Raw genomic sequence first — 27,789 nt, forward strand, 5'->3', positions numbered from 1 at the left:
GCTGTGATCACCACCTAGTTTTTATAAAAACTTGATTAATGCTGTCAACGTGGGCCTCCGCATTCGGAGCTAATTCTGCAGCAAAGAGAACTAAGTAGAAAGGAACAGATTCATGAACAAAGAAAGCGTTTAGAAAGACAGTTTGATTTTCAAGAGAGAATTTCAAAGGCACAACTCGGAACTTAATGCCACTGAAACCCTCTTGTAATGCTTTAAAAAAGGAATGTTCTGAAATTAAATAGAGACATTTATCTCATAATAAATAAAACCCTTTTTAGAGCTCATCTGTTGATCTCTGAGAACTTGTTACACTTAAGCACCAAATACAAACTAAATTCTTTAAACAGCTGTACGTTACTTGTATGCGGCAAATCCAACAACGGGCCTCTGTGTCGCTATTGCTAACAACAGTTTCCATATTGGGAGTGTTAAGGGTGTGAGGATCTTTGAAATTACTTTCACCTACACTCCTGCTTACAGGGTTTCTGAAAGGAATTTCTTTTGCTCTCTCTGTCCCCAGTTTGAAATTGCCTTTTTGATCTGTACATGGGATAGAAAGACCTTCCTCGTGTGTCCTATTTTAAACAATATATAGAGATGGAGTGAGGATCTGGCTGAAATCAGTTTATTTCAACTCCAGGTATGGCACTGGCATGTTTCCTAGACAAACCCACGAAACCCCATAAACCTGTCTTGAAGGCTCAGCAGTAAGAAAAGAGTCCTGTCGGTTCAGGCTGCAGAAATTCACAATGCTTCTAAAATTCACTCAGGGTGCTTCTACACAGCTGGGTTTAACTCAAAATAAGCTCCACAAATTGAGCTGTCAATTGTGTACCTTATGTAGAGATAGCTTATTTCGAAATTGTGAGCATCTACACAGCGCTTATTTCAGAATAGGGTTGCTAGAAAAGGGAAGGGAGGGAGGGACCAAAGTTATTAAGCAAAAAAAGAAAAAAAAAAGCTGAGCCTTTAAATGGCCCCACGCTCCTTACTCCCCTGCCCGCACCAGATGCCGGCTTCCATCTGAGGGAAACACATATTTTCTGGGGGGTTTTACTGGACGGGGGACCCGAATAACAGAGAGTCTGGGCAAAAACTGGACACCTGGCAACCCTATTTCAGAATAAAGCACTCTTCCTCTGACTTCCCTTTCTCCTCGTACAATGAGGGTTACAAGAGTCGGCGTAAGAAGTCGTCCAGCTTGACAGTATTTCGACATTATTTCAAAATAACTGCCTGCTGTGTAGATGCAGACTAAGTTATTTCAAAATAACACTAGTTATTTCGAAATAATGTTGTTGTGTATACATACCCTCAGTCTCCACTAACCCCTCTGTGCTCTCAAAGCCAGATGCTAGAAAGGGGCTTCAGACACCCCTATACACTCGCCCCACACTGCATTTCCTGAGCAGGACTGGTATGCTCCATTAACTCTCAAGATCTGGCTATGGCCCCTCATCTGTTGGCAGTACGCTTGGCCCTGTGCGAACACCCTGTAAATAACGACAATAGCAGCACACACAACAAGGCCCTGAAATATTTCTAGGCAGCTAGTTCTGAGATGCAAGCATGAGAGAGAGATCAGATTTTCTGGAGAAGGAGAGGAGAGGAGGAGAAGGTACTGTACATGCCTGACTCCAATCAAAGCTTGGCTGAAAGGAAAAAAGCCGGAGGGGTGGAGTTGAGGGGCGGGAGAAGAAAGAAAAAGCAGAGTAAACATCTGTGGCTAACAAGCCATACTTGGTCTTTTCTTTCCAAGGAGGATTCTGGCTGGAGGGGCTCCCGAGCAAAGGTTGTTAGCTGTGCCAGATTAGTGTGGCATCTGAGAAGGTAAACTACTGTCGACTAAAGAAAAACTCCTTTGCACCACAGTCTGAATCAAACATAAAGCCTGTTTGCAGACTCCTGTGTTACATCTCCTCAGCCCCAACAGGCTTATTCCACACACATGCTTTGCTGCAGCCACGGAATGAAAAGCAAATGTGGGCAACATATTTCACTCGAATACAGCGAATACTGAATATACAGAGGATTGGGAGGCTAGCATCAGCTCAGTTTTGGGGGCTAGTTATTAAAAGAACGGGGTGTATAAAAAGGAAAGGCTAGTAAAACACTCAGCACCATAATGCTCGACTTAAAAATCCCAAACCTAACAATACGCAAAAGGGGTTATATTGTGGTACTGTCCTGGGTTACATTTCAAATAGTTTTTGCCCCCAGCTTCTGCTTAATGAATGGTCTTTGGGCTCTTGAGGCTAAACTCCATCTCTTCTCCAGCAGCTGGCATTAATGATTTGCCTGCCTTTTAAGGAAGTATTAAAGAGCCGTGGTGGGTTTGTTTTAAAATACACTAAAAGCACTCCCGTAGAAATAATTACATCTAGTAAACAAATAAGAGAAATCAAAGTGGGATGAATTCAAGGACTTGAAACACTTATTAAACCTGCAAATTCTGGGATTTCCACAGTTAAGGCAGATACGGCATTACTTACATGCACCTTTGTCTTACAGACTGTACGGTACTTAGGTGCTAGGGATGTTGTACTACTGGCTGTCACACACACTGTTCTCACTCTGATCTCTGCTCAGTATCTACACTTCTGTAAAGCTACACCAGAAGAGGGGCTGAGTGAAAAGGAGGTTCACAGAGGTAGATAGAAGAGTGAATTCTGGATGCAGCTGCACGTTTGTGGCATCTTTCATCCAGGTATTTAGGCATTTTACATGCACGTGAACCTAGCACAATGGACAGTCCAAACTGAAAACAAAGTAGCCTTGGGGATGCCCTCTGCAGCCGATTTTCACATTGCAAAATCAACGAGAGCGTCAAGGCATCCCAACTTTTCCATCACACATTCCCTATGATGCCGCAGTGCTCTGCAACTCCGCTCCCACCCAGCAAGCCATCATTTGTGTTTTAAATAGGGGGATTCACATACTTTCTGGCTGGTTGGAGGTTTAACAGCAGAGCACTAGCTGGTTGTGTCTTACCTGTGGCATTGGAAAGGGCGAGGGACTCCATTGAACCCCGCGGAGTTCGCTCAGTAGGTGTTAGATCCTCGGTGAATTTAAGTGCGTTGATAGGATGTCTTGTTCGACACTGTTGGGTAGACATCTCACCTTCTTCTTCTTCTTCTTCATATTCTGGAACTTGGATGCTTCCTCTGGGCTCATTAAAACTCTGGTTAGACATATCGCTGTAGCTTTCTTGGGACCTAAGCCTTCCTGAATAATACTCTTCTCTGCAATCCTGGATGAAACTTCCACTATGCCCCTTCATTGCCAGAGAGGAATTTCTCTTTGGATTGCTGAAATGTTTCCCCCATAAATCTGGCTGAGGGCCTGGAACCTGTCCTGGGTTGTAGGAAGTCCTTATATTACACTGGCTGAGAAGCTGCAATGGGCTTTGGGATTGACTTTGTTCCATTTGATTTCCATAGTGGTAGAGTTCATCTCTGCTTCTCCATATGTGCTCTCTGTTTAGGCTAGGAGTCTGACTAGACAAACTCAGTAAATCCATCTGCAGCGACAGCGGGTCCACATCAGCAGAAAGTCTGTTTGAGGTCGCTGGCAGTTGACCGCATGGATTTAACATGTTTTCCTCCACTTTCCCTTTGTTCTTGCCAATTTTGGCACTGCGGCGGGACTCCTTTGCTCTCGCGCTCTGAAATGCCGAATCCGATGAATCTGAGCCATTCGGGTCATCACCCACGCTGCATGCCCTCGAACAGAATATCTGCCCTTGTTTTGGTAGGAAAGGTCGCCCCAGGAGAGATTTCTTGCACTGAGCACAACAAAAACAGGTTTCGGTAGCATGCCAATGTTGGCCGTCGTAAGTCATCTGGCCCTGGTCTATACCTTTGGGGGGAAAATATACAGAAAAGGTAAGACCTATGTCATCATTTGGAAGTTACATCCTAGAAATGTCAGTGGTCTCATTTTCTAACAGTGCATGAAAGATGACGAAAACACAGAAGACCCTGAACCTACCCTTCCTCATGTTGAGGAGTAGGTCCCTAAAAATGATGACCCTAAAAGCCCCCATCCTTGGGCAACTTCAACGAGACTAGTAAATTACGTAAAGTTAAGCACAAGTCTTCACAGGTTCAAGGCCTAATAAAGGGGCTATTTAATGTGAGGAAAGGTGGCCCAACTGTTATTTTAAATGACTATTTCATAGTTAAAACAGTGGGAACATCAAAGGCTCTTCACAAAGCTGTCAAAGTAAAAGCATCAAACCCACTAGATATTTAATAATAATACAAAAAACCTAACAACCAGAAGCGGCATTTCTGTTGCTTTCCCAGTTATGTGACAAAGCTAAATATAAACCCATCCTTGTCTGCTCTATTCACTGTCAATTTTAAGACCAAAACTTATCATCAAGGCTTGCTTTACAGTCAAAATCCATTAGGTAGCAGCTGAACAGAGGATGAAAGTTTCCTTCGCTCAGCTCTGCCTGGCTTACTGAGGGAATTTAATTCTTTGTAGGCCTAACAATGAGAATCTGTTCCGAACAAGCAGACTCACGAGGCTTACCAGTCATAGGTTACACCAGCTGTAAGTGAAAGAGTATTGATCACCGCCATATTTACCCAAGAATTATCCCTGCCAACTTAGCTCTTTTTTGTACTCACAATGGCTTTGAATCATCTGTATTCCCTGAAATCCTCTTTACTAAGTGGCGTTAAAGGCTTCACTGCAGACTCATGTGCTGTCCCCCTCCACTCCCCCTACTTGGGTTCAAAATTCAACGAGGTCTAAAAGACAGCTTTTCAAAATTAGGAAAAACTTAAAACACAACGAATAGACTGGTAGCACTTTAAAGACTAACAAAATGTGTAGATGGTATCATGAACTTTTGTGGGCGAAGTTGACTGGAGTATTAGATGTCAAGATCCAAGAATAAATAAGGGAAGGGGGAGGGGAAAGAGAAGAGGAAAAAACAGAGAAAAAAGGAGGGGGAAAGGAGAGAGAGAGAGAAAAAGAGAAAGACAGCAAGCAAATGGTTCAAATGCTGTCAAGATGCTGATAAGAACAATTACCTTGTAACTATTTGAACCATCTACTCACTATCTCTCTCTTTTTCTCTCTCTGCTTTCCCCCTCCTTTTTTCTCTTTCCTCCCCTCTCCTTCCCTTATTTATTCTTGGGTCTGGCCTTCTAATATTCCAGTCCCTCACAGCAGGACTCAGTATTGTCTAGACCATCCCATATAGATGTCTATGGGTGTGTCTAGACTACAGGGTTTTGTCAACAAAAGTCCACTTTTGTCAACAAAACTATACCTGCGTCTACACTACCGCTGAATTCTATCGACAGTAAGTCGACAGAACATGGCAGTTTTGTCAACGGCGGTAAACCTCATTCTACGAGGAATAACGCTTTTTGTCGACAGAGTTCTGTCAACAAAAGGTGCAATACCATCCACACCGTGCTTTTTCAAAAGAGAGCGTCTAGACTCTCTGTTGAAAAAGCGGCTTGCTTTGTCGACAGAACTGGCTGTAGTATAGATGCTCTTTGTCAACAGAGGCTTTGTTGACAGTATCTATCGACAAAGCCTCTGTCGACAAAAGCCTGTAGTCTAGACGTACCCCACGTAACCTGCTCTTAAATATCTCCAGGGATGGAGATTCTACAACTGCCGTGGGCAATTTATTCCAGTGTTTAGCCACCCTGACAGTTAGGAACTTTTTCGTAATGTCCAACCTAAACCTCCCTTGCTGCAGTTTAAGCCCATTGCTTCTTGTCCTATCCTCAGAGGCTAAGGAGAACAATTTCTCTCTCTCCTCCTTGTGACACCCTTTTAAGATACCTGAAAATGTCCCCTCTCAGTCTTCTCCTTTCCAAACTAAACTTGCCCAATTCTTTCAGTCTTCCATCATAGCTCATGTTCTCTAGACCTTTAATCATTCTTATTTCTCTTCTCTGGACCTTCTCCAATTGCTCCTCATCTTTCTTGAAATGTGGTGCCCAGAACTGGACACCATACTCCAGGCTGAGGCCTAATCAGCGCAGAGTAGAATGGAAGACTGACTTCTCGTGTCTTGTTCACAAAACTCCTGTTAATGCATCCAAGAATCACATTTGCTTTTTTTTGCAACAGCATCACACTGTTGACCCATATTTAGCTTGTGGTCCATTATGACCCCTAGATCCCTTTCTGCCGTACTCCTTCCTATACAGTCACTTCCCATTCTGTATGTGTGAAACTGATTGTTTCTTCCTAAGTGGAGCACTTTGCATTTGTCTTTATTAAACTTCATCCTGTTTACCTCAGGCCATTTCTCCAGTTTGTCTGGATCATTTTGAATTTTAACCCTATCCTCCAAAGCACTCGCAACCCCTCCCTGCTTGATATCACCTGCAAACTTAATAAGCGTACTCACTATGCCAATATTTAAATCGTTGACGATTATATTGCATTTAAATGCACAAGGGAGAGAAGGCAGTGGGTAGAACACCTGCAGTGCCCTCTATCAGGTCTTTATTCAGACACCTGGGGTGCGTCTAGATTGGTATGATTTTGCGCAAAAACTTGCCAGCTGTCTACACTGGCCGCTTGAATTTGCGCAAAAGCACTGACTTTGTAATGTACAAAATCAGTGCTTCTTGCGCAAATACTTTCATGCTCCTGCTCGGGAAAAAGCCCTCTTGCACAAGAATACTTGTGCAAGAGGGCCAGTGTAGACAGGGAAGAACTGTTTTGCGCAAAAAAGCCCCGATGGCTAAAATGGCGATCGGGGCTTTCTTGCGCAAAATCACATCTAGACTGGGCACGGATGCTTTTGTGCAAAAGTACTTTTTGCGCAAAAGCATCCGTGCCAATCTAGACGCGCTTTTGCAGAAATACTTTTAACGGAAAAACTTTTCTGTTAAAAGTACTTCCGCAAAATCATGCCAGTCTAGATGCAGCCCTGGTGCGTCCTCTCTCCTGCTGTACTAACCACTGTACAAACATACAACAAAATACATCTCCTCCCTCAACAATCTCCATTGAAGACAAGAAACCAATAGAAGGGCAGCACAAGTTATCAGTGAAACAAGTGGGATGAATGTCTCAGCTGTTTCTCCAAGGTCGAGCGTTCTGAAGGCATCCAAGCAGACATCAGTTTTAAGGAGTGACATGATGGAGAACAAAGTTAAGCACATTCTTAACTGTGCTGCTGAAATCTTTATTCCTCCCCTGTTGACTATTTGGTCATTTCATGTGAGAAGAAGGGTCCCCCACCTCCACAGAGCAGTAGTGCATTAAACTGTGCACCCACCTATGGGATAAATAAAGGCCTTTCTGTGGATCCATCCATGTAAAGAGACTTTTTTTTCCCTTCAGAATGCACAGCAAAACAACCAGGCAGATGCCAGGATGCAACAACATTAGCTTCCAAACTCATGATAGCCATTTTGATTGGTACCAGCTGAAGGAATTTTAATGTACCAGTTTTTAGACAAGAAATTTGCCAGGACCTAGTGTACAAATGTACTTTTAGAGCACTAAAATATCGACACCAGAAAGCTAGATCAAGTCTTCAGTTGTTGGGGTTGGTTTTTTTCCTTTCTCTTTCCCCCCCCTGAGAACATCACATCTATTTGTGGATTAAAAAAGCAAATTGAAATGTTAATGACATCTAATGAACACACATTTTCCCTTGTAACAGCTCATTAACCCATATACTCCCTTTGAAAGCTGGAACGGTACAAATCAGCTACAACAAGTGTAAGAGTATTTAAAAGAAAATGTAAAAATAGACGGTAAATGAATCAGTGAAATCCTTTGGCTTTTGATAGTTGTAATATCTCTGAGATTGCTTTCCAGTGTTTCTTCTGTTTCAAGAAATCTCTCTAGAAAAAAGGGGATAGGATAGCCTCTCCTCCTCCTCCTTGTAAAAGCAGTAATTTAAACAAATACATTACCTTGCTTGATTCTCAAATGAAAAAATGATGTTTGCATCCACAGTTACAGGTTGAACCATTCTAGTCCAGCACTCTCTGGCCCGGCAATATCCATGGTCCAGCATGAGTTTAGTTAGCTGGATGTCCACTTATCATGGGTGTGGGCAAGTTTCCCCTGGTCCCATAAATTTAATATACAGCCACCTGTCCTGGCTCTCAGTGTTCTGTGCTGTTATTTAGCTCTTATTTACCATGAAATGCCTTCTAACAGCCCAGTAAGCAGAGGAAGTGTGGGTAATGCTGCTAGACAATATTGACCTCCCATGGTTTGTCAAATTCTCTGGTCTGGCACCGGTCAGGTCCTGAGGTTGAGGGACTAGAGAGGTTCAACCTTTATTTCCTTACTGTACTATCCACAAGGCAGGGACATGGCTGGTGGTAGTTGTCTGTATATCTTCCTTGCACAGTGGAAATGCTGCAGTATTGACTGGGGTCCCATACAGGCTCCAGCACTGCCAAGTGGCGTTCAAATGATTTATTGACACAAGTAAGAGTGCCAGAAATGTCCTTTCAAGTCAGAGTAATTTCAACAGGTTGCCTCAGGTGTGTTCTACTCAAACTATCACCAAACGCAATGAAATCAAAGCCACCGCACAAAAGACATTATATCACCATCTCCAATGAACCCACATCAAAAGGCGCCAGACTTCATTTCTCCCCCGACTTGCATTCTCTCCCATTGAGTGCCGGAAGGGAATTTTGCTCTTACCTATGTGTTGTGCGCAGGTGTCGCAGTACTCGGCGTACAAAGATTCAAAGCAGTTGCAGCAATACGGCCTGCCTTCCTTCATAATGTACCTCTGCCCTCCCAGCACCGTTTCACATTCAAAACAGCAAAAGTGTTTCATGTGCCAATGTCTCCCTTCGGCCTCGGTGCATTCGTCCGCAAAGATGATCTGGGAAAAGCCAGAGAAGAAAATGAGCTGAGCAGGATCATGGACAGAGAGGGGCTTGGAAAAAGATTTGATATGCACTGGCCATCGTGCTCACCTCCGCCCCTTTGGTCAATTTCAACACCCCCGTGTTGTGAACTGTCCAACACATGGCTGGGGAGCTCACTGCAAGGCAGACAGTGTCACCTTTGCTATTTGCTTATACTACACCGAGAATAATGTAGCCTGACCCCCAATCAGGATTTCTCAGCACTGCCGTAATATAAATCATGCTAATAACGGAGGCTGGAAACAGGATGGGCTATGGGGAAGAAGGCAGTCAAAGCAAAAGAGCTGCTTTGGATTCACAATTAGCTTGGGGGATGAATTTTAATTAAGATTTCAAGCAGCCAGCTGGAACCTTTGATTTAAAACATCGCTTTTAACTGTATTTTGGATGTCTGCTTTTTAGTGATTGTCTTAAAGGAATGTTGATTTGCACTGATTGGTAACCACTAAAACAGACTGAATTGCACCTCAAATCTTTGCACTAATTTGGATACTTCTGCTTGCTAAGGAAGAGGATACATTCTAGCTGTACACGTTTATTTAAAAAAAAACTATACAGCTTAACGCAGTTGTCCCCAACCTTTTTGCTAAGGTGACTCCCCCTCCCCCATTTGTTTCTCTTGGGGACCTACCATTATTCTTGCTCTCCCATCTCTCCATATTTGCTCCTTTCCCATTCTGAGCTCCCCAACCCTCTTCCCTCCTCTTATCAGGCCAAGCCACCTGCTCGGCCCCCTCCAGCCTCCAGCCATGTGCTTTCCTAGCCCTGCCTCTTTCTGCAGCCCTCACCAACCTCTGTTCCCCTGTGGCCAAAATGACTGCTATCAGGCTGCTCCCTAGCTCCATACACTTCCTCTGAGCTGTTGGCATCTGGAACCCGCTCCCTGTGCCTTTGCCTGCTGCCCAGGAGAAGTCAGAGCATGTGCAGTGGAATCTTCTTAAGACCTATTGATGAGTTGGGACTCCCCATTTGGGAAACACTGGTAGAACTTACATGTATTCAAATTCTTAACTTTTTACTTTTCAATGCTAGGAAAGGGGAATTGCTCATTTCTTCTCTTGTAAAGGTTGATTCATTTTTTACATATGATTTGTTCTAAGCACCATTTGGATGGAAAGACACACTTTAATTAAAAATGCATGAAAATAGTTTTTTTTAAAAGGAATAAAGCTACCATAAGTGGGCTGGATACATAAGAAAAAGAAAAAAGGGTTTACCGAAGAGTGGATCAAAAATTTTAAATTACTTGATGTATTACACACAAAAAAATGATCTGTAGTTAGTAAGTTGAACTGATTGTTTCTAGACACTCTCTCCGTCAAGATGTTAGAACTAGTAAATCTTATCTTCTCACACCAAGTCTGTATCTGGAGACTGGAAACAGGATTTTTCAACTCCCAATTGGTTTCTTTACTTTGAAAGAACTAGTCATTGAACTGAACTAGTTGAATAAACTTGAATGGAAAAAAAAAAGTCTCTTTACAACCACAGAAGAGGCTACTGCTTAAAAGCTCACGTAGCTTTTCAGCAAACTCAGGTTCCAGATGCTTAGCCAGTAACTTCCACCAGTTCAGTGGTTTGACTCTTAACACTTAGCAGCAGACACGTTACTGCTAAATATTGTTTTTGCCTTCAATTTAAATAATCTGAATACATTATAACACATTTTGGCATTCATGTAAGTTGTCAATTTCAAATTTAATTTTAAAAAGGTTTATTTAAAAAAAACCTGTATTTAAATTAAAAAGCCAATTTAAATAAAAAACTTGATTTTTTTTATTTAAAAAAACATCACCACCTTTTATCCATCCTGTTAATAGCCACAATACTGCAGTCATGAACAGTACTTCACAGGAAAATAAAAAATTCAGACCCTCTACCCAGAATCCTACTGCACTAATTAGGATCATTGCACTAATGACACTGCAAACACAGTCACATTTTCTATTAAGGTTCATTGGTACATGGTGTATGAGGGTTAATGAATGATTCATAGATGCTATAAACATGTTACACACAAGAGTCGTATTTGTTATAGATGCTTCTGAGCACATCAAACAGATGATGTGACATCAATGTAATAAGCAACATACTGACCTATGAAACGTTGCATTAATTACTGATCAATCATTTATTAAAACATCTATTAATCATTTAATAACCATATATAAAGAGTGTCTAAAACACAACAAAAACAACTGTTTGGGATGAAGATTGAGACAGCAATGGTTAGAACCCCTATAATGCCTTTTGCCTACAGATGGCCAACTGTTTTACAAAAATGAGAAAAAAATCAGGATCTCCAGTTTATTGAGGGGGAAACCGAGCCACAGAAAAGTTAGCTTTGTTCTTTGAGGTTACACAGTGAATAAACAGGTGAGCTGCCAACAGAATCGAGGCTTCTCGACTTCTAACACCAGCTCCCAAAGTAGTTCAGGGAACTACTTTGCTTCCATGAAAGGGGGCCAGGAGCAGCATAGTACATTCTGCAAAGCAGGTTACTAGGAAGCTGTGTTATGCAGTTATTTAATATTAGTTCGATTTTTGTTGGATGCCTTCCCGCCAGAAGTGTTTTAAAGAGGGAAGTGAACTGGGTATTTGTACTAGAATTTGTAACAGGACTTTGCAAACGTAAAAGTAGATGAAAAAAATTGCCTCCACTGAAAAGAGACAGAAACAGGGTCATTTCAATGGCTGGGAGTTTTGCTCTATACTAGTAACATTACAAATCTAATTGGATGCATAAGTCAATGTTCTTTATACTTGATGTGTATCTACACTGGGATTTTTGCTGTACACTTGCACTGATGGGATTTAGGATTTTTATAGTACATATGGTTTTCCACACTTCAGTTTGCATCACTCTCAAAGCCAGAACAATTTCCTTCACCAGCCTCTAAACTGAGAGTGACATTTGAGCAACAACTAGAATCTGCCTTGAAGGCTTTTTGTATGTTATGTTTGTTCGGCTTCCCATATCCCTTTAATCTCCTCTATTAAGTTCTATTTCAATACACTGTAGAGTCAAACTCAACATATCATAAGATACAGAATGTGCTTTCCTTCAGTGCCAAAGTGAGGTTCTTTCTGGTAGATCTATGGATAGTGGAAGCACCACCACACACGAGCGGACTGAAATGGCAGTTTGGCATGTCGGTAGAGGTAAGTTACTGAAAAGTTCTTCAAGTCTCCTGAATTTAGTCTGAGAGGGTCTAGAGAAGAGCAACAAAATGGTTAAAGGTCTACAAACGTGACCTATGTGGGAAGACTGAAAGAATTGGGCTTTTTTAGTTTGAAAAAGGGAAGACTGAGAGGGGACATGGTAGCAGTTTTCAAGTATCTAAAGGACGTTACAAGGAGGAGGGAGAAAAACTGTTCTCCTTGGCCTCTGATGCTAGGACAAGAAGCAATGGGCTTAAATTGCAGCAACACAGGTTTAGGTTGGACATTAATAAAAACTTCCTAGCAGTCAGGTTGGTTAAGCTCTGGAATAAATTGCCAAGGGGGTTGTGGAATCTCCATCACTGGAGAGATTTAAGAGCAGATTAGACAGACATCTATCAGGGATGATCTCGACGGTGCTTGGTCCTGCCGTGAAGGAAGGGGACTGGAGCTGATGACCTCTCAAGGCCACAGGAAACCCCAAGTCAGTATCCCACAACAGTGCTTGTAGAAGCCACGTGACTTCAGTGCGCCAGTGGTTTTGCCAGTGGCCAGCGTGGCAAATTTGGGATGGATGATGGGTGTTTTATAAGGGATGGCTCAGAGCCAGTCACTGCCAACGGAACTCTCCTGTATTACCAAACACACAGTAGCACAACACAAGCACCGAACACGCAGCTGAGCCCGTTCTTACCTCGTCACAGGCGGCACATCGAGGCTTCAGGCACTCGGCATGGTGTCTGCCACAGTAAATCTTCCCCTCTTGATAAAAGTAGATGAGATCGACCAGCAGCTCGTTACAGACCGTGCAGATGAAGCAGGGGGGATGCCAGCAAACACCGTGGCCAGCTCTGGACGCAAACACAGCGATGTCGCCGCCGTTGATTTGGCCCCCGCACTGAGGAGGAGAAGAATAATGCACAGGAAGAGGGCTTGTGTTACAGGAAGCCAAAGGGGCACGCCCCTTCCAGGAGCAGTCTCAGGGATGGCCTTTCAGAAGCCGACATATACAACGTGATAAACCAGCAGCTGGTTTTCTCCTGGCTTGCTAACAGCTCATTTCCTTCGCACCGAGCAAAGGAAATCTCTCTTGGGTGTCACCATCCCTTGGATACAAGGCAGCCCAAAAGGTCCCTAAAGTTCTACAGCTGTCTTGAGGGATGGTAAAGTAGCAAATTTGCAGTTTCCCCACAGGACAAAGAGGAAGGACTTTTGGAACACGCTTCGGCTACTAGGCTTGACTCTGGCCATCTCCCACCACACCCAGCTCTGTGGCACTGTCTATGCTGGGCTGGCCAGTCAGAGCCCATGGCAAGCATGGTGCCCTCTGTGCATTTTCTCCCTACGCCTGTAAGGGGGGGAGAAGGGCCTTCCTGGCATGGCTGGGTTCTCGCAGCGTGTGGAACTTTCTGGAAGAGCCAAATGGAGGAGCCGTCTTGGCCAGCTGGCCATTTCTCACTGCACTGCTCAACCAAATGCTTCTAAAGATTTTAGCTGTAACAAGACTGAACACCAAGCATTTCCATGGGACTTCATTTGTCCTTCCTCCAACTCTTGGCTCCGCCCTCCTCCAGCAGTCACCCCTCCCACAACCCACTCTCCAAACGCCCCCAAACCAACCTCCCTCACATCTACCCCTCTGGGCTTCTTCCTCAGTTTCCCCCTCTTGCCTGCACTGGACTGCTTCCCTCTTGTTACCCACTCGGGCTCCCAGCCTGTTCCCTCCTTGACACGGTCGGTGTGAGCTCAACCCAACTGCCTCTCCCCCATTTTGGGGCCAAGACTGGTGTTGCAGGAGTGGTTCCTGTGAGGAGCCCCTGCTGGGGATTAATTAGGAATATTTCCAACTTTGAGGAAGGCTGGAGGGGTTGGGACGCTTGCCTGGACTGAGTCGTGCATGAAACTGACACCACTGCCTGCTACCTGAGCTGGGAATTCCCTAAAAACGCCCATCTGGGAGCTAGACAGTTACCTAGGGGTTAAAGTCAGCCTCCTGCAAGGAGATACTGGATGCAGTGGCAGAAAGACCCAGTGCCTGCGTGCCAGAGCCACCTGCATGCATGCCCTCTATGGAGACCCCGGGATCAGACTTCCTAGGACAGTGTTTCTCAACCTTTTATTATAAAGTACGCCTGGAAATTTCTGGGTGTAAAAAGTACAAAAATAATAAAACGCTTTAAAACTTAACACAAAAAATCAGCTTTCTCCCAATTTCAGTTGTGTTGCCGTACCCCTCAGATTTCTCTCAAGTACCCCAAAGGGTACTTGCACCACTGGTTGAGAAACACTGTCCTAGGACACGCCGCAAGGAAAAGAACGGCTTGCTCCCATTGACAGCACCCGCACTATGTATTTCTGTGGTTTTCACACAACAGGAAGCCCCATGTGACTCAGATGGCGCCAGCAGCGTGTCCCATCCTGGGCACTTACCTGTTCGCAAATGGCTCCTGTCATGGTGACGGGGAACGGGCGGACATTGCCTCTCCCAAGGTTTTCCCTTTTCCTTTGATTGCTGAAGAGTTTGAGCTCCCTCTTCTCTTCCTCATCCAAGGAATTGCAGTAGCGGACCTACGAGGCAAGCAGGGATGCTTTGCTTTACTGTGCCCAGAACCGCCAACAGCCCTGTTGTGACTATGATTTGCAAAGCTCAGTTGATGACAGCAGAGTGAGAACTACACCCTGTCACACAACAGGTGGGGGCAATCTGGAATCAATGTAGTTATGCTGCCTCAGGCTGGTGAAGAGTCTGGCCCTAGTCTGGAAAGCCCGAGGCCACGAGTGGCCTTTATCATCCATTAGCAGGCTAGTCGTTTACTTCCTTCAGTCTTGTCATGCCGCAGGAATCAGAGCAGCCATGGAATGGCTCAGCAGTTGTTCTCTGATACCCACTCTTCCTACATTTATGATGCAGTGCTAATTATTTGCTACGGAAAGAAGACTCCATACCCAGCTTCAGTGAGGGATTTATTAGAGATTCTGTTTTTTTCCCCACAGAGTGAGGGTAGGAGGAATGGGGAAGGGGAGAATGCAAACTATCAAAATTACATATCACCAATGGTTCAGAGAAGAAGAGGTTTCCACAGCTCTGATATTATTTTTGTGCTTACAGATTTGATCTGAAGCTAATGAGATCCCGACAGAATCGGCATTTGGGGAGAAATGTTACTGCCATGTGCAGTAACAGGGCCAATCCCACATTCCTGACTTACGTGAGTAGAGTCATTGCATTCACTGTTTCCATTGGAAATGGATGCCTCACTTCCTCCCTGTCTGCAGAAAATTTTCAGGCTCAGGCCCTTAACGCGTAACAGTAAAAGACGTATTTATTTACTCTCAGGTACACTCAAGGCCTACAGGATCAGGCCCTGAACAATTTGACTCTCTCCTCGCTGGTTTTCAGAATTCTCCTTGATTCTGATAATACTGCATTGTATTTATATGGCATCTTGCCAGGCACTGACAAGCACATTAAAATATGACCTAGATAAAACAAGTTACGCACATGCCTTTCGCCGAGGAGCAATGTGAGGATCATTGTTTATGCAACGGAACTTCATGAGATATTTGAGTTCAATGTCCACACTCATAAGAAAAAAATTAAAAGATGGGGGGCCCTTTTCTGCTGTCTCATATCAATAACAAAGGATTTAATAATTATCTGAATATACCATAAGTTGCTGTAAACGATCTTGACTGGAAACTCAGAGCTGAGGTTCAACATCTGTAAAAGCACAGATCTTAACTCATCCTCTAACTGTTTAGCACAAATACAAAATCACTCCCCATTTAGAGACATTTGAAAGCCCTACATATGAGAGAGCAGGACTCTGGATAGACTTTTGGAGTTCATTTAAATTCTAGCTCTAGCTGATTTAACTGGAACCTTAATCCAGTTGCAACACAGTTTCTGCCTTTGAGTGTAGAAAAATGTCCTCGTTATGTGTACACATGATTTTAGGAAGATCAATTCTGAAAATTAAAATTAAAGCTCAAACTTGACCTTTAAAAAACAAAACACAAGTTGCTAAGTGAGCAACATAGGAATTCAACAAGTGAGGATCTCAAGCAATTAATCTGCTACACAAATGTATTCACAAATATGCAGAGAAAGATCTCCCCTATCTACAGATTTTTAATCCACCCTAGAAAATACAATGAAGAACTGCATACTTGCCTTCGAATACTGTAGGTTGGTTTAAAAAGTTAGGCTATCGAATTCAATAGGAGTTGTGCGTGAGGGAGCTGGCAGCAGTATGTGATAGTGAAAGGCACCTGGCCGTACCATTTTCATAGCACGACGTGCTCGAAAGTGTTGTTTAAAGAATGAAATCAAGAAAACTCCAACTGAAAGCTGCAGTAACGTGCATGAGATTCTTTCAGTGGATCGACGAAGCATGACACCAGTGCTAAATCACAAAGGTGCATTCCCCTGGCTGCCTAATATGATATATTGCAACGTTTAAATTATTTTTAAACCACTCACCTCATTGTCATGCGGCGGCAGTTGGTGCAAAAGCTGCTTAATGCGCAATTTCTCCCCAGGACTGTTCACGTAGGGCACTTTGTCTTCTGGGAGGCAGCTGTAGTACTGGTGAACCTAAACATTAAAAAAGCGCACTGCAGTACAATGCCTTGATTGACTTTGGAACATTCTCTTCAGCTGAGAGAACAGAACACTTGGAGAGCAAGCGACCTCTAAAAATGAAGGGTGCAAATGGAAAAAAATGCCTTTAAAGTTAAATCTTCCAATGTTTATTTTATAGAGGGAAACAAAACAACTCACTTTCTTTTTAAAAAAGAGAGATAAAGAGGAGATAGCAGGAATCCCATGTTTAATCGAACTCTCAGGAGTGGTTCTTTACCGTTTTCTCTGTTAATGTCCACACTGTTAGCATGTTTCTCTTGGCGAGGAAAATGTGTTAGCACCTGCCTTTGCAACAGAGGTTAACAGTTCTACTCCCTGGCACCTAAGGTGTTACTGGGTACTTCAGCCTCCACCTACTCTGACACCCTCAAGGTCTTTTCTGTAACAATTTGTGAAAATAATCAGCAGCTAGAACCTGTTGGAAGGCTTGTTTTTTTTTCCCTTTGCTCTCCGAGTATATAATTAAGACAATTATTTAAAAGTACAGCATTGTGGAGAGCAACGTAGCCGCCTCCTAGGAAATCGTGTGTGTGAGAGTGAGAGAGAAAGGTACATGCACAACTCCAGCTCATCCTTGTGCGTATGCTCATCACCAGCTCATCAGTGTGTGAGTGTGTGTGTGTGTGTGTGTGTGTGTGTTTATGCACAAAGTGCACGCACAACTCCAGCTCATCAGAAGTCTGGCTGATACTGGGGCTTGGGGGAGGGCTTGCTGGCTGAGGTGCCACTCAACGGCTGGGGTGATGTCTATGGAGATGTCTGAAGGCTTGGGAAGAGCACCCAGAAGGTTTGACATAAATGTAATTGCCTCCCTTTGGCTGGGGGGGGTGCGTGCTCCCCGTCAGCGCTGGAAATGGTGAAGGATCAGGGCCGAGCTAGGGGCTCGTGGCGACTAGATGCTCGGCAGGCAGCAGCAGGCCCGACAGCTCTTTAATCCATGCTTGTTAAGAAGGACACAGCGCTTCATACCGTTTGCCACCTTGAAGTCAATCTCCAGCCAGGCATCTCTACATTGCAATCATGTAGAAATATAATTGAGAGCAAGACGTGGCTGCCTGCTTAGCTAGCCGAGCTTGGCTCTGACAGCACAGAAGTGACCATGGCTTCCTACCAGGTCCTCTGTGGAGTTTAAATCGGATTTGGCCAAGGAAGGCCTGAGTAATCTGACTTTCCCGAGAGACCACATCTCTCCCTCATCCCCCATGCTGTGCCCTGGCTAGTAAGTGCTTTCAAAGGAAAGGAGCTAGAAAGGGGCCTTTCCCTGGGAATGCTCTATCCCACCAGTGAATTTCAGGGGCGGCTGCCCAACTCGCGTCTCATGGTGAGTGAGGAACATGGGTGGCATGGCCAGCGGGGGACAATCTATGTTTTGAAGGGAAGAGAGGACTGAAGAAGGTGGGTTGCCCTTTAATTTGCCTCCCTTCCTCTAGCGTCTGAAAGGCTTATGGCAACTCCACACCCCACTCCCCAGACAGGAGCAACAAGACACACAAGGATAGAGGGGGGTGTCACAGCACATTTTGAACAACATACCTTGGGGGCCGACCTACCATGAGGCGTTTGCTTCTGAGGGCTCCTTCACCCAGGGCATTATTCCAGAATGGCGACAGTACGATAAATGCCCACCTACTTACTCAAACAACTTTCAAGTCACTGAGGTGCTTCTGAAAACCTCCCTCAGCTTCTGAATTTTGAAGTCCTTCTCTGAAGCCATGCTAATCTCCACCCTCCCAACCTTGCTTCCGTACTGAGGGTGAGTTTTTGACGTGCCTCTAGCTGTATTTTTGCTACACGTATGGCCAGGGTCTGACATATGGTATGGGACGCTGGCTTCCGAGAACCCATCAGCTATATCCAATCATCCAAATAGATTGCACGGAATTAGTACCACTAAATGCAACAGACAGACAACCAACCTCCTCCTGTGGGAGCCGGAGAAGACATTGAGAGATCCAATTAACTCTGTTATTTAAAAATAATAAATATGATACTAAATAAATAAACCTTACTTCGTATTTATAGAGCCTCCTTTATCCAAGGATCTCAAAATACTTTACAAACAATTAATTAACCCTTACAAGGTTGTGCCAGGTAACAAATATAATCCCTTTAAGGACCAACTAAAGTGTATAAATACTAATTGATATATTCATGGTCTTGTAGCTAGTCAGTAGTAAAGTTACTAACACATTCCAGTAGGAGCCCTGACTGCCATAGCTTTCATCGAAATGCGGGGTTACATCACCCCTCATTTCACAGAGCTCTGCTGATTTCTCTTTGCAAAATTTCCAATCGAGTGTCTGTACTGATAGCTTAGCCTCTTTGCTCTGTATCACTTGGTCTCTGATGACTGCAAATGAAGATCTTACGCACAATACACAGAATCATAGAATACTCGAACTGGAAAGGACCTTGAGCGGTCATCAAGTTCAGTCTCCTGCCATCAAGGCAGGACCAAGAACCATCCAGGTCATCCCTGATAGATGTCTATCCAACCTGACAGGAAGTTTTTCCTAATGACCAACCTAAATCTCCCTTGCTACAATTTAAGCCCACTGCTTCTTGTCCTATTCTTGAAGTTGAAGGAGTCCAGAAAGAATTATTCTTTGACTAGCTGCCAAATGACATTCTGTTGTTCAGGGAATGAGCTGTAAGACACGCACCATACACCCAAGGAGCTCCGGCTCTGCTGTAGGTTTGCAAGCCAGTGTTTGGTAACGAGTGTTTGTTTCCTGGCCATCGGACAGAAAAATCGAGTGCATGCGGCCATAAGCACTTCCTCTGGCAAGTTTTCCATGTAATCTCAGGCCTGCTGGAGACTGCTCCCATAAATTTAGCAAAATATTTCTGTAGGGATGGGCAAATTCATTTGGAAAACAAAACAAAATAAAACAAAAACAGCAGGCCCAGACCTGTGTGGCGTTGCCTGAAATGAGCCTGAAACATTTTATCATCTTCAAATCAGCTCAGGCAAGCTTTCCCCATTGTCTCTGACCCACTGCAAGAGGAACCATCTTCACCACAACATCGGCCTGTTCCCTCTGCGTGCTGATCCTCCTCCCCCAGGAGGGAATGACTTCATCGTGTGAATTTTTCACACATTGCCCCAGGCTGTAATTTTTGCTTGTCTTTGCCCAAAGGGCCAACTCCTGGCTCCAAGTGAGTGCATTCTAACAATGGGAAAACAGGGCAGTTGTTCTATTTGCTTGATGCTGTGAGTGCTCACCACGTGCTAAGTGCTTTCTAGACCTTCCAGAAGGGATGGCCTCTGCCCCAAGGAGCTCATAGCTTAGGGACTTGGAGACACGTTAGGGGAAAAGGAGCAACAATCAAACTTAAGAAAAATAAAGTCTCAGAGGGGTTGCCATGTTAGTCTCTAATTTTAAAAACAAGTAGTCCTGTGGCATCTTGGGGCATGTCTACACTAGGAAACTATGTTGAAATAACTAAATTCAACTTAACTCCCAATTTTACAAATTCCAGCTAGCATGTCCACGCTATGGGGAAGCCCTGAAATCAGTCCCAGGCAGGCTCCATTCTTGTGGATGTGCTACTTCAGACTTAGAGCCCCAGGAAGCACTGGGGAGTAATTAGCCCGAATGACTCTGGGGAGTCGTTATTTCGAAATAGCAGCAGCGGAGCATCCACGCTGCCTCAATTTCGAAATAACTATTTTGAATATAGCGTTATTCCCCGAGGAAAGCTGGAGCACAGATTTCAAGATAATGGGCTTGGTTGTGCAGATGCTCCACTTATTAATTCAACTCAAGGGGGGATATTTCAAAATAACTCCCTAGTGTAGACCAGGACTTAGGGACTTACACACACACACACACACACACACACACACACACACACACACACGGGGCTGTGCACCCTGCTCGCTGCACTTGCCAACCCCCCCTCTCGCAAGGGCCCCCTTTCCCTCCATCCCTGCCAGCTCCCTAAGAGGCTGGTGGCAGGGGAGCCCCCAAAAGCCCACTGCTGGCACATAAGCCCAGCTGGACACCTGTCCCCAGGCTACTGTCCCGAGCACCCTCCTCCCCCTCCCCCACCCTTGGCCTTTCACAGCCGAGAGGTGGGGTCTGCCAGCTGCCGTGCCATGTGTCTCGGCATTTAAAGCCCGGTGGAGTGGGGGGTGGCAGAAGGGGAGTAGGGGCTTGGTTTAAAATAGCAATTCCAAGTGGCGAGGGGAAGCAGCGAGGTCGGGCTCGAATTTGGGGGGGGAGGGGAAGAGAAGGAGGAGGCAGGTGGGATGCAGAGTGATGTGATGATGTCACTCTGTCATCTCACAGGAAAAACTTTTTTATGTGTAGAGAGAGATAGTATCATGAGTTTTTGTGGGCAAAGCCCACTTCTGCAGATGAGCTGGAGAGGAATAACAGAAACCAAGTACTTCATAACAGAAAAGAAAGGCATCTGTCAATTGTAGGACCGGTACTAATAAAGCTAAGTAAGTGGGCTGCAAGTGTTCTATCCTTTGTTCTGATGTAAAAATGAGGTGTAAATGGCAGGGGACACTGTCTTTATAATGTGCCATCCAGTTAATGTCTTTGTTCCAGCCCAGGGAAACCGTGTCAAATTTGCAGCTGAATTCCCCCCTCTCTCTGTCATTGTCTGGTGAAATTCCTTTGTAGGAGAATGGCTACTTTTAAATCCACGACGGAGTGCCCAGGCAGGTTAAAATGTTCCCTTACAGGTTTGTGTGTGTTACCATTTCCGATGTCTGATTTGGGTCTATTTACCCTGTATCACAGAAACTGTCCGGTGTGGCCAATATTCATGGCCGAGAGGGATTGCTGGAATGTGATGACCCAGATCCCATTAGAGGCTTATTTGACCAGGACCTGTGATGGTGTTGCATGATTCTCAGGAGGCAGCAGAGCAGGAGTGAATCTTTAAACATGGCGATTGCTCGTGTGCTCCCTCCCTGCACATCTCCTGTACTAATAATCGGGGCCTGGAAGAGAAAGAGACAGAGTGGGGAAAGAGAGCCTAGACACCGTGGGAAGTCTGGGCCATGGCAAGGGTTTCACACCAAGACACATGGACAGCATCCGCCTGGGAACACCCGGAGGGTCCTGGAAATGTGAGCGGCCTGGGTTTGGGGAAAATCAGGACACTCACAACCTGTCTTCTCATTGCTGCTTTGGGGAGTGAGTGCGTAAGCACAAAGCCAGAATCCGGCCCTCACAGGCCTTTTGCTGAGTGGTTTTTTTTAAAAAAGGTAAAAATCGGATTGTTAATGGCTTTGGTTGCAAGGAAACGGAGACGCAGCCTCCTGACTCTTAATGTGTTAGGAGCGGTCTTTTACCGTGTGCATGTATTTAAGTGTCTGACACCTTCAGGGAAGGGTCCCAGCTGAGCATTAAGCTTCCTCTGCTTCCAAGGGTAGGACGGCCCCCGACAGCAGGCCTGGTGTGTGAGGTGCCATTGGGGATTTTGGAGAAGGCTGTGCAGGTGATGGACTCTGGCACTCTGCCCATATGGAGCACAACTCTAGGCCCCAAAGAGACATTACATCAGGGCTGGGAATTTTTCCTATGCAAATCCCATCCACTCTCATTTTCCTTGCAGTGATGGGGGGAGGGAGGGAGGCTATGCAGGAATTGAAGACTGCAGCAGCAAATACGGAAGGCTTCCGTGGCCCAGAGGAGAAAGATTTCTTCTCTTAACACATCGCTCAGCAAGATGATGTGGGCACAGGACTGAATTCTTTTCCCTAGTCTGGGACAATCCCTGAGCCATTGCTGTGTAGAACAGATTCTGTATCCATCCTACACAGGTATTTTGCAGAACACAGAGGCTATGTCTACACTGGCATGATTTTCCGGAAATGCTTTTAACGGAAAAGTTTTCCGTTAAAAGCATTTTCGGAAAAGCGCGTCTAGATTGGCAGGACGCTTTTCCGCAAAAGCACTTTTTCCGGAAAACCGTCCGTGGCCAATCTAGACACGCTTTTCCGCAAAAAAGCCCCGATCGTCATTTTCGGGATCGGGGCTTTTTTGCGGAAAACACTACTGTGCTGTCTACACTGGCCCTTTTCCAGAACAGTTTTCCGGAAAAAGACTTTTGCCCGAACGGGAGCAGCATAGTTTTTCCGGAAAAGCACTGATGATTTTACATTAGATCGTCAGTTCTTTTCCGGAAATTCAAGCGGCCAGTGTAGACAGCTGGCAAGTTTTTCCGGAAAAGCGGCTGATTTTCCGGAATAACTTGCCAGTGTAGACACAGCCAGAGTGTTTAACACACACAGAGATTGAAGTCCCTTGATCTGAGGAATTATTGAGTAGAAAAAGGCTGCTGAGGGCTGACCAACTGTTTGTGAATTCAGATTGAATTGGGGGAATAGTTTTGGCTGCAAAAATGGTGGCCATGGGGGTGGGGAGATTCAAAAGAGTCAAAACATTTTGACTTTTTTATTTCAAAATTATATTTTGTTCAGAAACGGAGCTGGATTGTACTAAAAAAAAAAAAGGTAAAACACACCTGAAAATGACACATTTTATTTTGGGTCAGACACAATTTTTGTTGAGATGACCTAGAGCATTTTTTCCTCGTGTGCGTGCGCACTGAGAGAGATTCAGCCAGGGTACAGCTGGAAAGCACAGTACATTGTTACATCCAGGGCGAGGCAAATTCATGGATGGGAAAGAGAATCTCACATTCGATGGCAATTCTCTCTCTCTCTCCATACAGAAGATTCTCATGGTGGTAGGGAAAAAACAATACAGGTTGAACCTCTCTAATCTGGGGCTCTCTGGTCTGGCAACACCCATGTTCTAGCATTATTTTAGTTAGCCAACTTTCCCACAGTCCCATAAAGTTTGTTTACAGCCACCAGTCCTGGCACTCAGAGTTCTGTGCTGTTATTTAATGCTAAGTATCAGAGGGGTAGCAATGTTAGTCTGGAGCTGCAAAAGCGACAAGTAGTCCTGTAGCACCTTATAGACTAACAGATGTATTGGAGCATAAGCGTTCGTGGGCAAAGACCCACTTCATCAGATGCACGTAGTGGAAATATCCAGAGGCAGGTATAAATATACAGGCCAGAATCAGGCTAGAGATAACAAGGTAAATTCAATCAGGGAGGATGAGGCCCACTTCTAGCAAGGAAGTGTGAATACCAAGAGAGGAGAAGCTGCTTTTGTAGTTAGCTAACCATTCAATGTCTTTGTTTAATCCTGAGCTGATGGTGTCAAACTTGCAGATGAACTGTAGCTTAGCGGTTTCTCTTTGGAGTCTGGTCTTGAAATTTTTTTTGCTGCAGGATGGCTACCTTTAGATCTGCTATTGTGTGTCCAGGGAGATTGAAGTGTTCTCCTACAAGTTTTTGTATATTACCATTCCTAATATCTGATTTGTGTCCATTTATTCTTTTACGTAGGGACTGTCCAGTTTGGCCAATGTATATAGCAGAGGGGCATTGTTGGCACATATTTAATGCTAAGTTACTCCTAAATGTCTTCTAACACCCCGGTAAGCAGCGGAAGTGTTGGTAATACTGCTAGACAATGTTGACCTCCCATGATCCAGCAAATTCTTTGGTTTGGTACCAGCTAGGTCCCAAAGATGCCGGACTAGAGGTTCAAGCTGTAGTGGAAATAAATGGGATTTCAACATAAATCACATGTGCCAGGAAATTAAAGTTTATCCCAAGAAGCATGACAAATCCTTAGTGTTAATCTACTTTAGAAACTGTCACAGATTTCTATGCTGAGTCTGTTGTTTAGCTCTGTACTGTACCCTCAATGGCTTCTGTGGTCAATTCACAGCTGGATTGGGAGTCTAGTTTAGTGGTTACATGGACTATGAGCAGAAATCAAGTGTTCTATTCTGGGTTCTGCCACAGCAGAAATATCAATAAAGTCAAGCTTTTTAAAAATGTCCATTAATTTGGGAGGTGGCAGAGACAAACAGATACCCAAGGCCTGATTTTCAGAAGCACGGTAGCCTCACTGAAAACACTGCTTTTTTGAAAGAAAATGGCATTTTTGAGTAAACAGAAGCCACAGAATATCAATCCCCCCCCATCCATTTTCCCAACAGCTCCAGGGCAGAGCACCCGCAAGTCTGTGACATCGAGAACTGCGAGTCAGCAGCACTTCCGAAAATAGGCCCGAAGCATTTATAGAGCTTAGCACATTGGGGTGTTACACTATGTTAATAAATAGGGTTGCCAACCCTCAGCATCAATTTCCTGGTGACTATTGAAAGCAATACGGGAGATTTTACTAGGATACTTAAAAAAAATGATATTGTGACATGTTGGGAAAAAAATCTCCCAGAACAGCTTTAGTCAGAACGGGCACTCTAATTAATCAAAATTTAAGATGAGCAGCCTAAATAGGTAGAGGTGCTGAAAACTTTGTTCTTTCCAAATCTTAGTCTGCTCACCTGTGAAATGGGCATAATGTTGTTTAGCTGCACAGAGTGAATCGTTGTATTTCTAATTCACCATGTATAAAAGAAAGTTGGAAGATGCTGTGTAAGGATCTAATCCAGAGCCTAGTGAAATCAATGGGAGACTTTCATTGATTTCTACAGGACTCACAGTGTCGTGTTGTAGTGGAACCCAAATTAGGGATGTAAGCATAAGCTTATCGGGCAGTCGACTGGAATATTGACTACTCACTTCCCCCCCTCTATGAGAGGAAGTGCAGAGGTGGGGAACAGGAGCCGGTGCTGGGGGGGAGGCTTCTGTGAAGCAGCCTCTGCCCACGGTGGGCCGAGGTTCGCCAAGGGAAAAGACTGCACCCACAGCAGCCCCTTCCAGAGGATATTGTGGTATCCTCTCACACTGAGGATACCTCTGAGGGGGAGGGAACGCCAGTTGTTAGAGGCAGGTGTTAGTAGTGGGTGATTTGATTGTTAGAAACATAGATAGTTGGGTTTGTGATGACCAGTAGAACCGTATGGTCACTTGCCTGCCTGGTGCGAAGGTTGCGGATCTTTCGAGGCATCTAGATAGACTTATGTGTAGTGCTGGGGAGGAGCCGGTGGTCGTGGTACATGTAGGTACCAATGACGTAGGGAATGGTAGGAGAGATGTCCTGGAGGCCAAATTTAGGCTGCTAGGAAAGAGACTGAAATCCAGGACCTCTATAGTGGCGTTCTCGGAAATGCTTCCAGTTCCACGTGCAGGGGCAGGTAGGCAGGCAGAGCTTCAGAGTCGCAATGCGTGGATGAGACGATGGTGTAGGGAAGATGGGTTTGGATTTATTAGGAACTGGGGACACTTTTGGGAGAGGGGGAGCCTATACAGGAAGGATGGGCTCCACCTAAACCAGGGTGGAACCAGACTGCTGGCACTAAACATTAAAAAGGCCGTAGAGCAGTTTTTAAACTAAGAGATGGGGGAAAGCCGATTGGTGCAGAGATGCACATAAATCGGAGAGAGACTTCTCTTAGAGGAGAATCCATTGATAGAGATTCTCTAAGCTGTAGTCAGAAAGAGAGGAGGGGAGAGGACAAACCATGGGCCAGAGCAGATAAACAACCGCATATAAAGGAATCCAATGCATCAGGGAACGGCAGACAAATAAGCAGTGGCAAATTTTTAAAGTGCTTCTACACAAATGCTAGGAGTCTAATAAGATGGGTGAACTAGAGTACCTCATATTAAAGGAGGAGATTGACATAATAGGCATCACTGAAACCCGATGGAATGAGGAAAATCTGTGGGACACAATCATACCGGGATATAAAATATATCAAATGGATAAAGCAGGCCGGGTGGCTGGCAGAGTAGCACTGTATGTGAAAGATAATGTAGAATCCAATGAAATAAAAATATTAAATGAATCAACATGTTCCATAGAATCGCTATGGATAGTAATTACATGCTCCAATAATAAGAAATTAGCAGTAGGGATATATTACCGACCACCTGACCAGGACAGTGATATGGACATTGAAATGCCGAGGGAGATTAGAGAGGCTACCAAAATAAAGAACTCTATAATAATGGGGGATTTTAATTATCCCCATATTGACTGGATACATGTCACCACAGGAAGAAAAGCAGAGATAAAATTTCTCAATGGCTTAAATGACTGCTTCTTGGAGCAGCTGGCGCAGGAACCCACAAGGGGAGAGGCAATTCTCGATTTAGTCCTGAGTGGAGTACAGGATCAGGTCCAGGAGATAACCGTTACCGGACCGCTTGGGAATAGTGACCATAATATAACAACATTTAACATTCCTGTGGAGGGAAGAACACCTCAGCAGTCCAGCACTCTGGCATTTAATTTCAAAAAGGGAAATTACACAAAAATGAGGAGGTTAGTTAAACAGAAATTAAAAGGCATAATGACTAGAGCCAAATCCCTGCAAGTTGCATGGAAACTTTTTAAGGACACCATAATAGAGGCCCAACTTAAATGTATACCCCAAATTAAAAAACATAGCAAGAGACCTAAAAAAGAGTCACTGTGACTTAACCACCATGTAAAAGAAGCAGTGAGGGACAAAAAGGTATCTTTTAAGAAGTGGAAATCCAATCCTAGTAAGATAAATAGAAAGGAATATAAACGCTATCAAATCAAGTGTAAAAATGTAATAAGAAAAGCAAAAAAAGATTTTGAGGAACAGCTAGCCAAAAACTCAAAAAGAAATAACAAAATGTTTTTTAAGTACATTAGAAGCAGGAAGCCTGCTAAAAAACCTCTGGGTCCCCTAGACAATCGAGATATAAAAGGAGCAATCCAGGATGATAAAGCCATTGCGGATAAACTAAATGATTTCTTTGCTTCAGTCTTCACGGCTGATGACGTTAGGGACATTCCCAAATCTGCACCGTCCTTTGTGGGTGATGAATCTGAGGAACTGTCCCGGATTGAAGTGTCATTAGAGGAGGTTATGGAACAAATAGAAAAACTTAATGTTAACAAATCTCCGGGACCGGATGGCATTCATCCAAGGGTTCTAAAAGAACTCAAATGGGAAATTGCTGAGCTATTATCTGTGGTTTGTAACCTTTCCTTTAAATCGGCTTCCGTACCTAACGACTGGAAGGTAGCCAAGTGACACCAGTATTTAAAAAGAGCTCTAGAGGAGATCCTGGCAATTACAGACCGGTAAATCTAA

General features: G+C 44.3%; 1 protein-coding gene across 6 annotated transcripts in view; it reads right to left on the reverse strand.

Annotated features, from left to right (window-relative positions):
* Nucleotides 1-27,789, reverse strand: part of PRICKLE2 (prickle planar cell polarity protein 2) — a 223,627-nt gene that overhangs the window by 21,828 nt on the left and 174,010 nt on the right. For 5 of the 6 annotated variants that reach the window (XM_075938504.1, XM_075938506.1, XM_006135077.4 and 2 more), the window contains 5 exons: nt 16,540-16,653; nt 14,487-14,624; nt 12,751-12,954; nt 8,662-8,848; nt 2,992-3,858 (listed from right to left, as the gene is read on the reverse strand). In XM_075938504.1, the coding sequence (XP_075794619.1) occupies nt 2,992-3,858; nt 8,662-8,848; nt 12,751-12,954; nt 14,487-14,624; nt 16,540-16,653 (1,510 nt within the window). Of the gene's footprint in view, nt 1-2,991; nt 3,859-8,661; nt 8,849-12,750; nt 12,955-14,486; nt 14,625-16,539; nt 16,654-16,918; nt 17,198-27,789 lie in introns of those variants that run through there. The other variant, XM_075938508.1, reaches the window with a different exon arrangement.

This window comes from Pelodiscus sinensis, chromosome 11 (assembly GCF_049634645.1).
Source record: "Pelodiscus sinensis isolate JC-2024 chromosome 11, ASM4963464v1, whole genome shotgun sequence".
NCBI classification, from domain to species: domain Eukaryota; kingdom Metazoa; phylum Chordata; order Testudines; family Trionychidae; genus Pelodiscus; species Pelodiscus sinensis.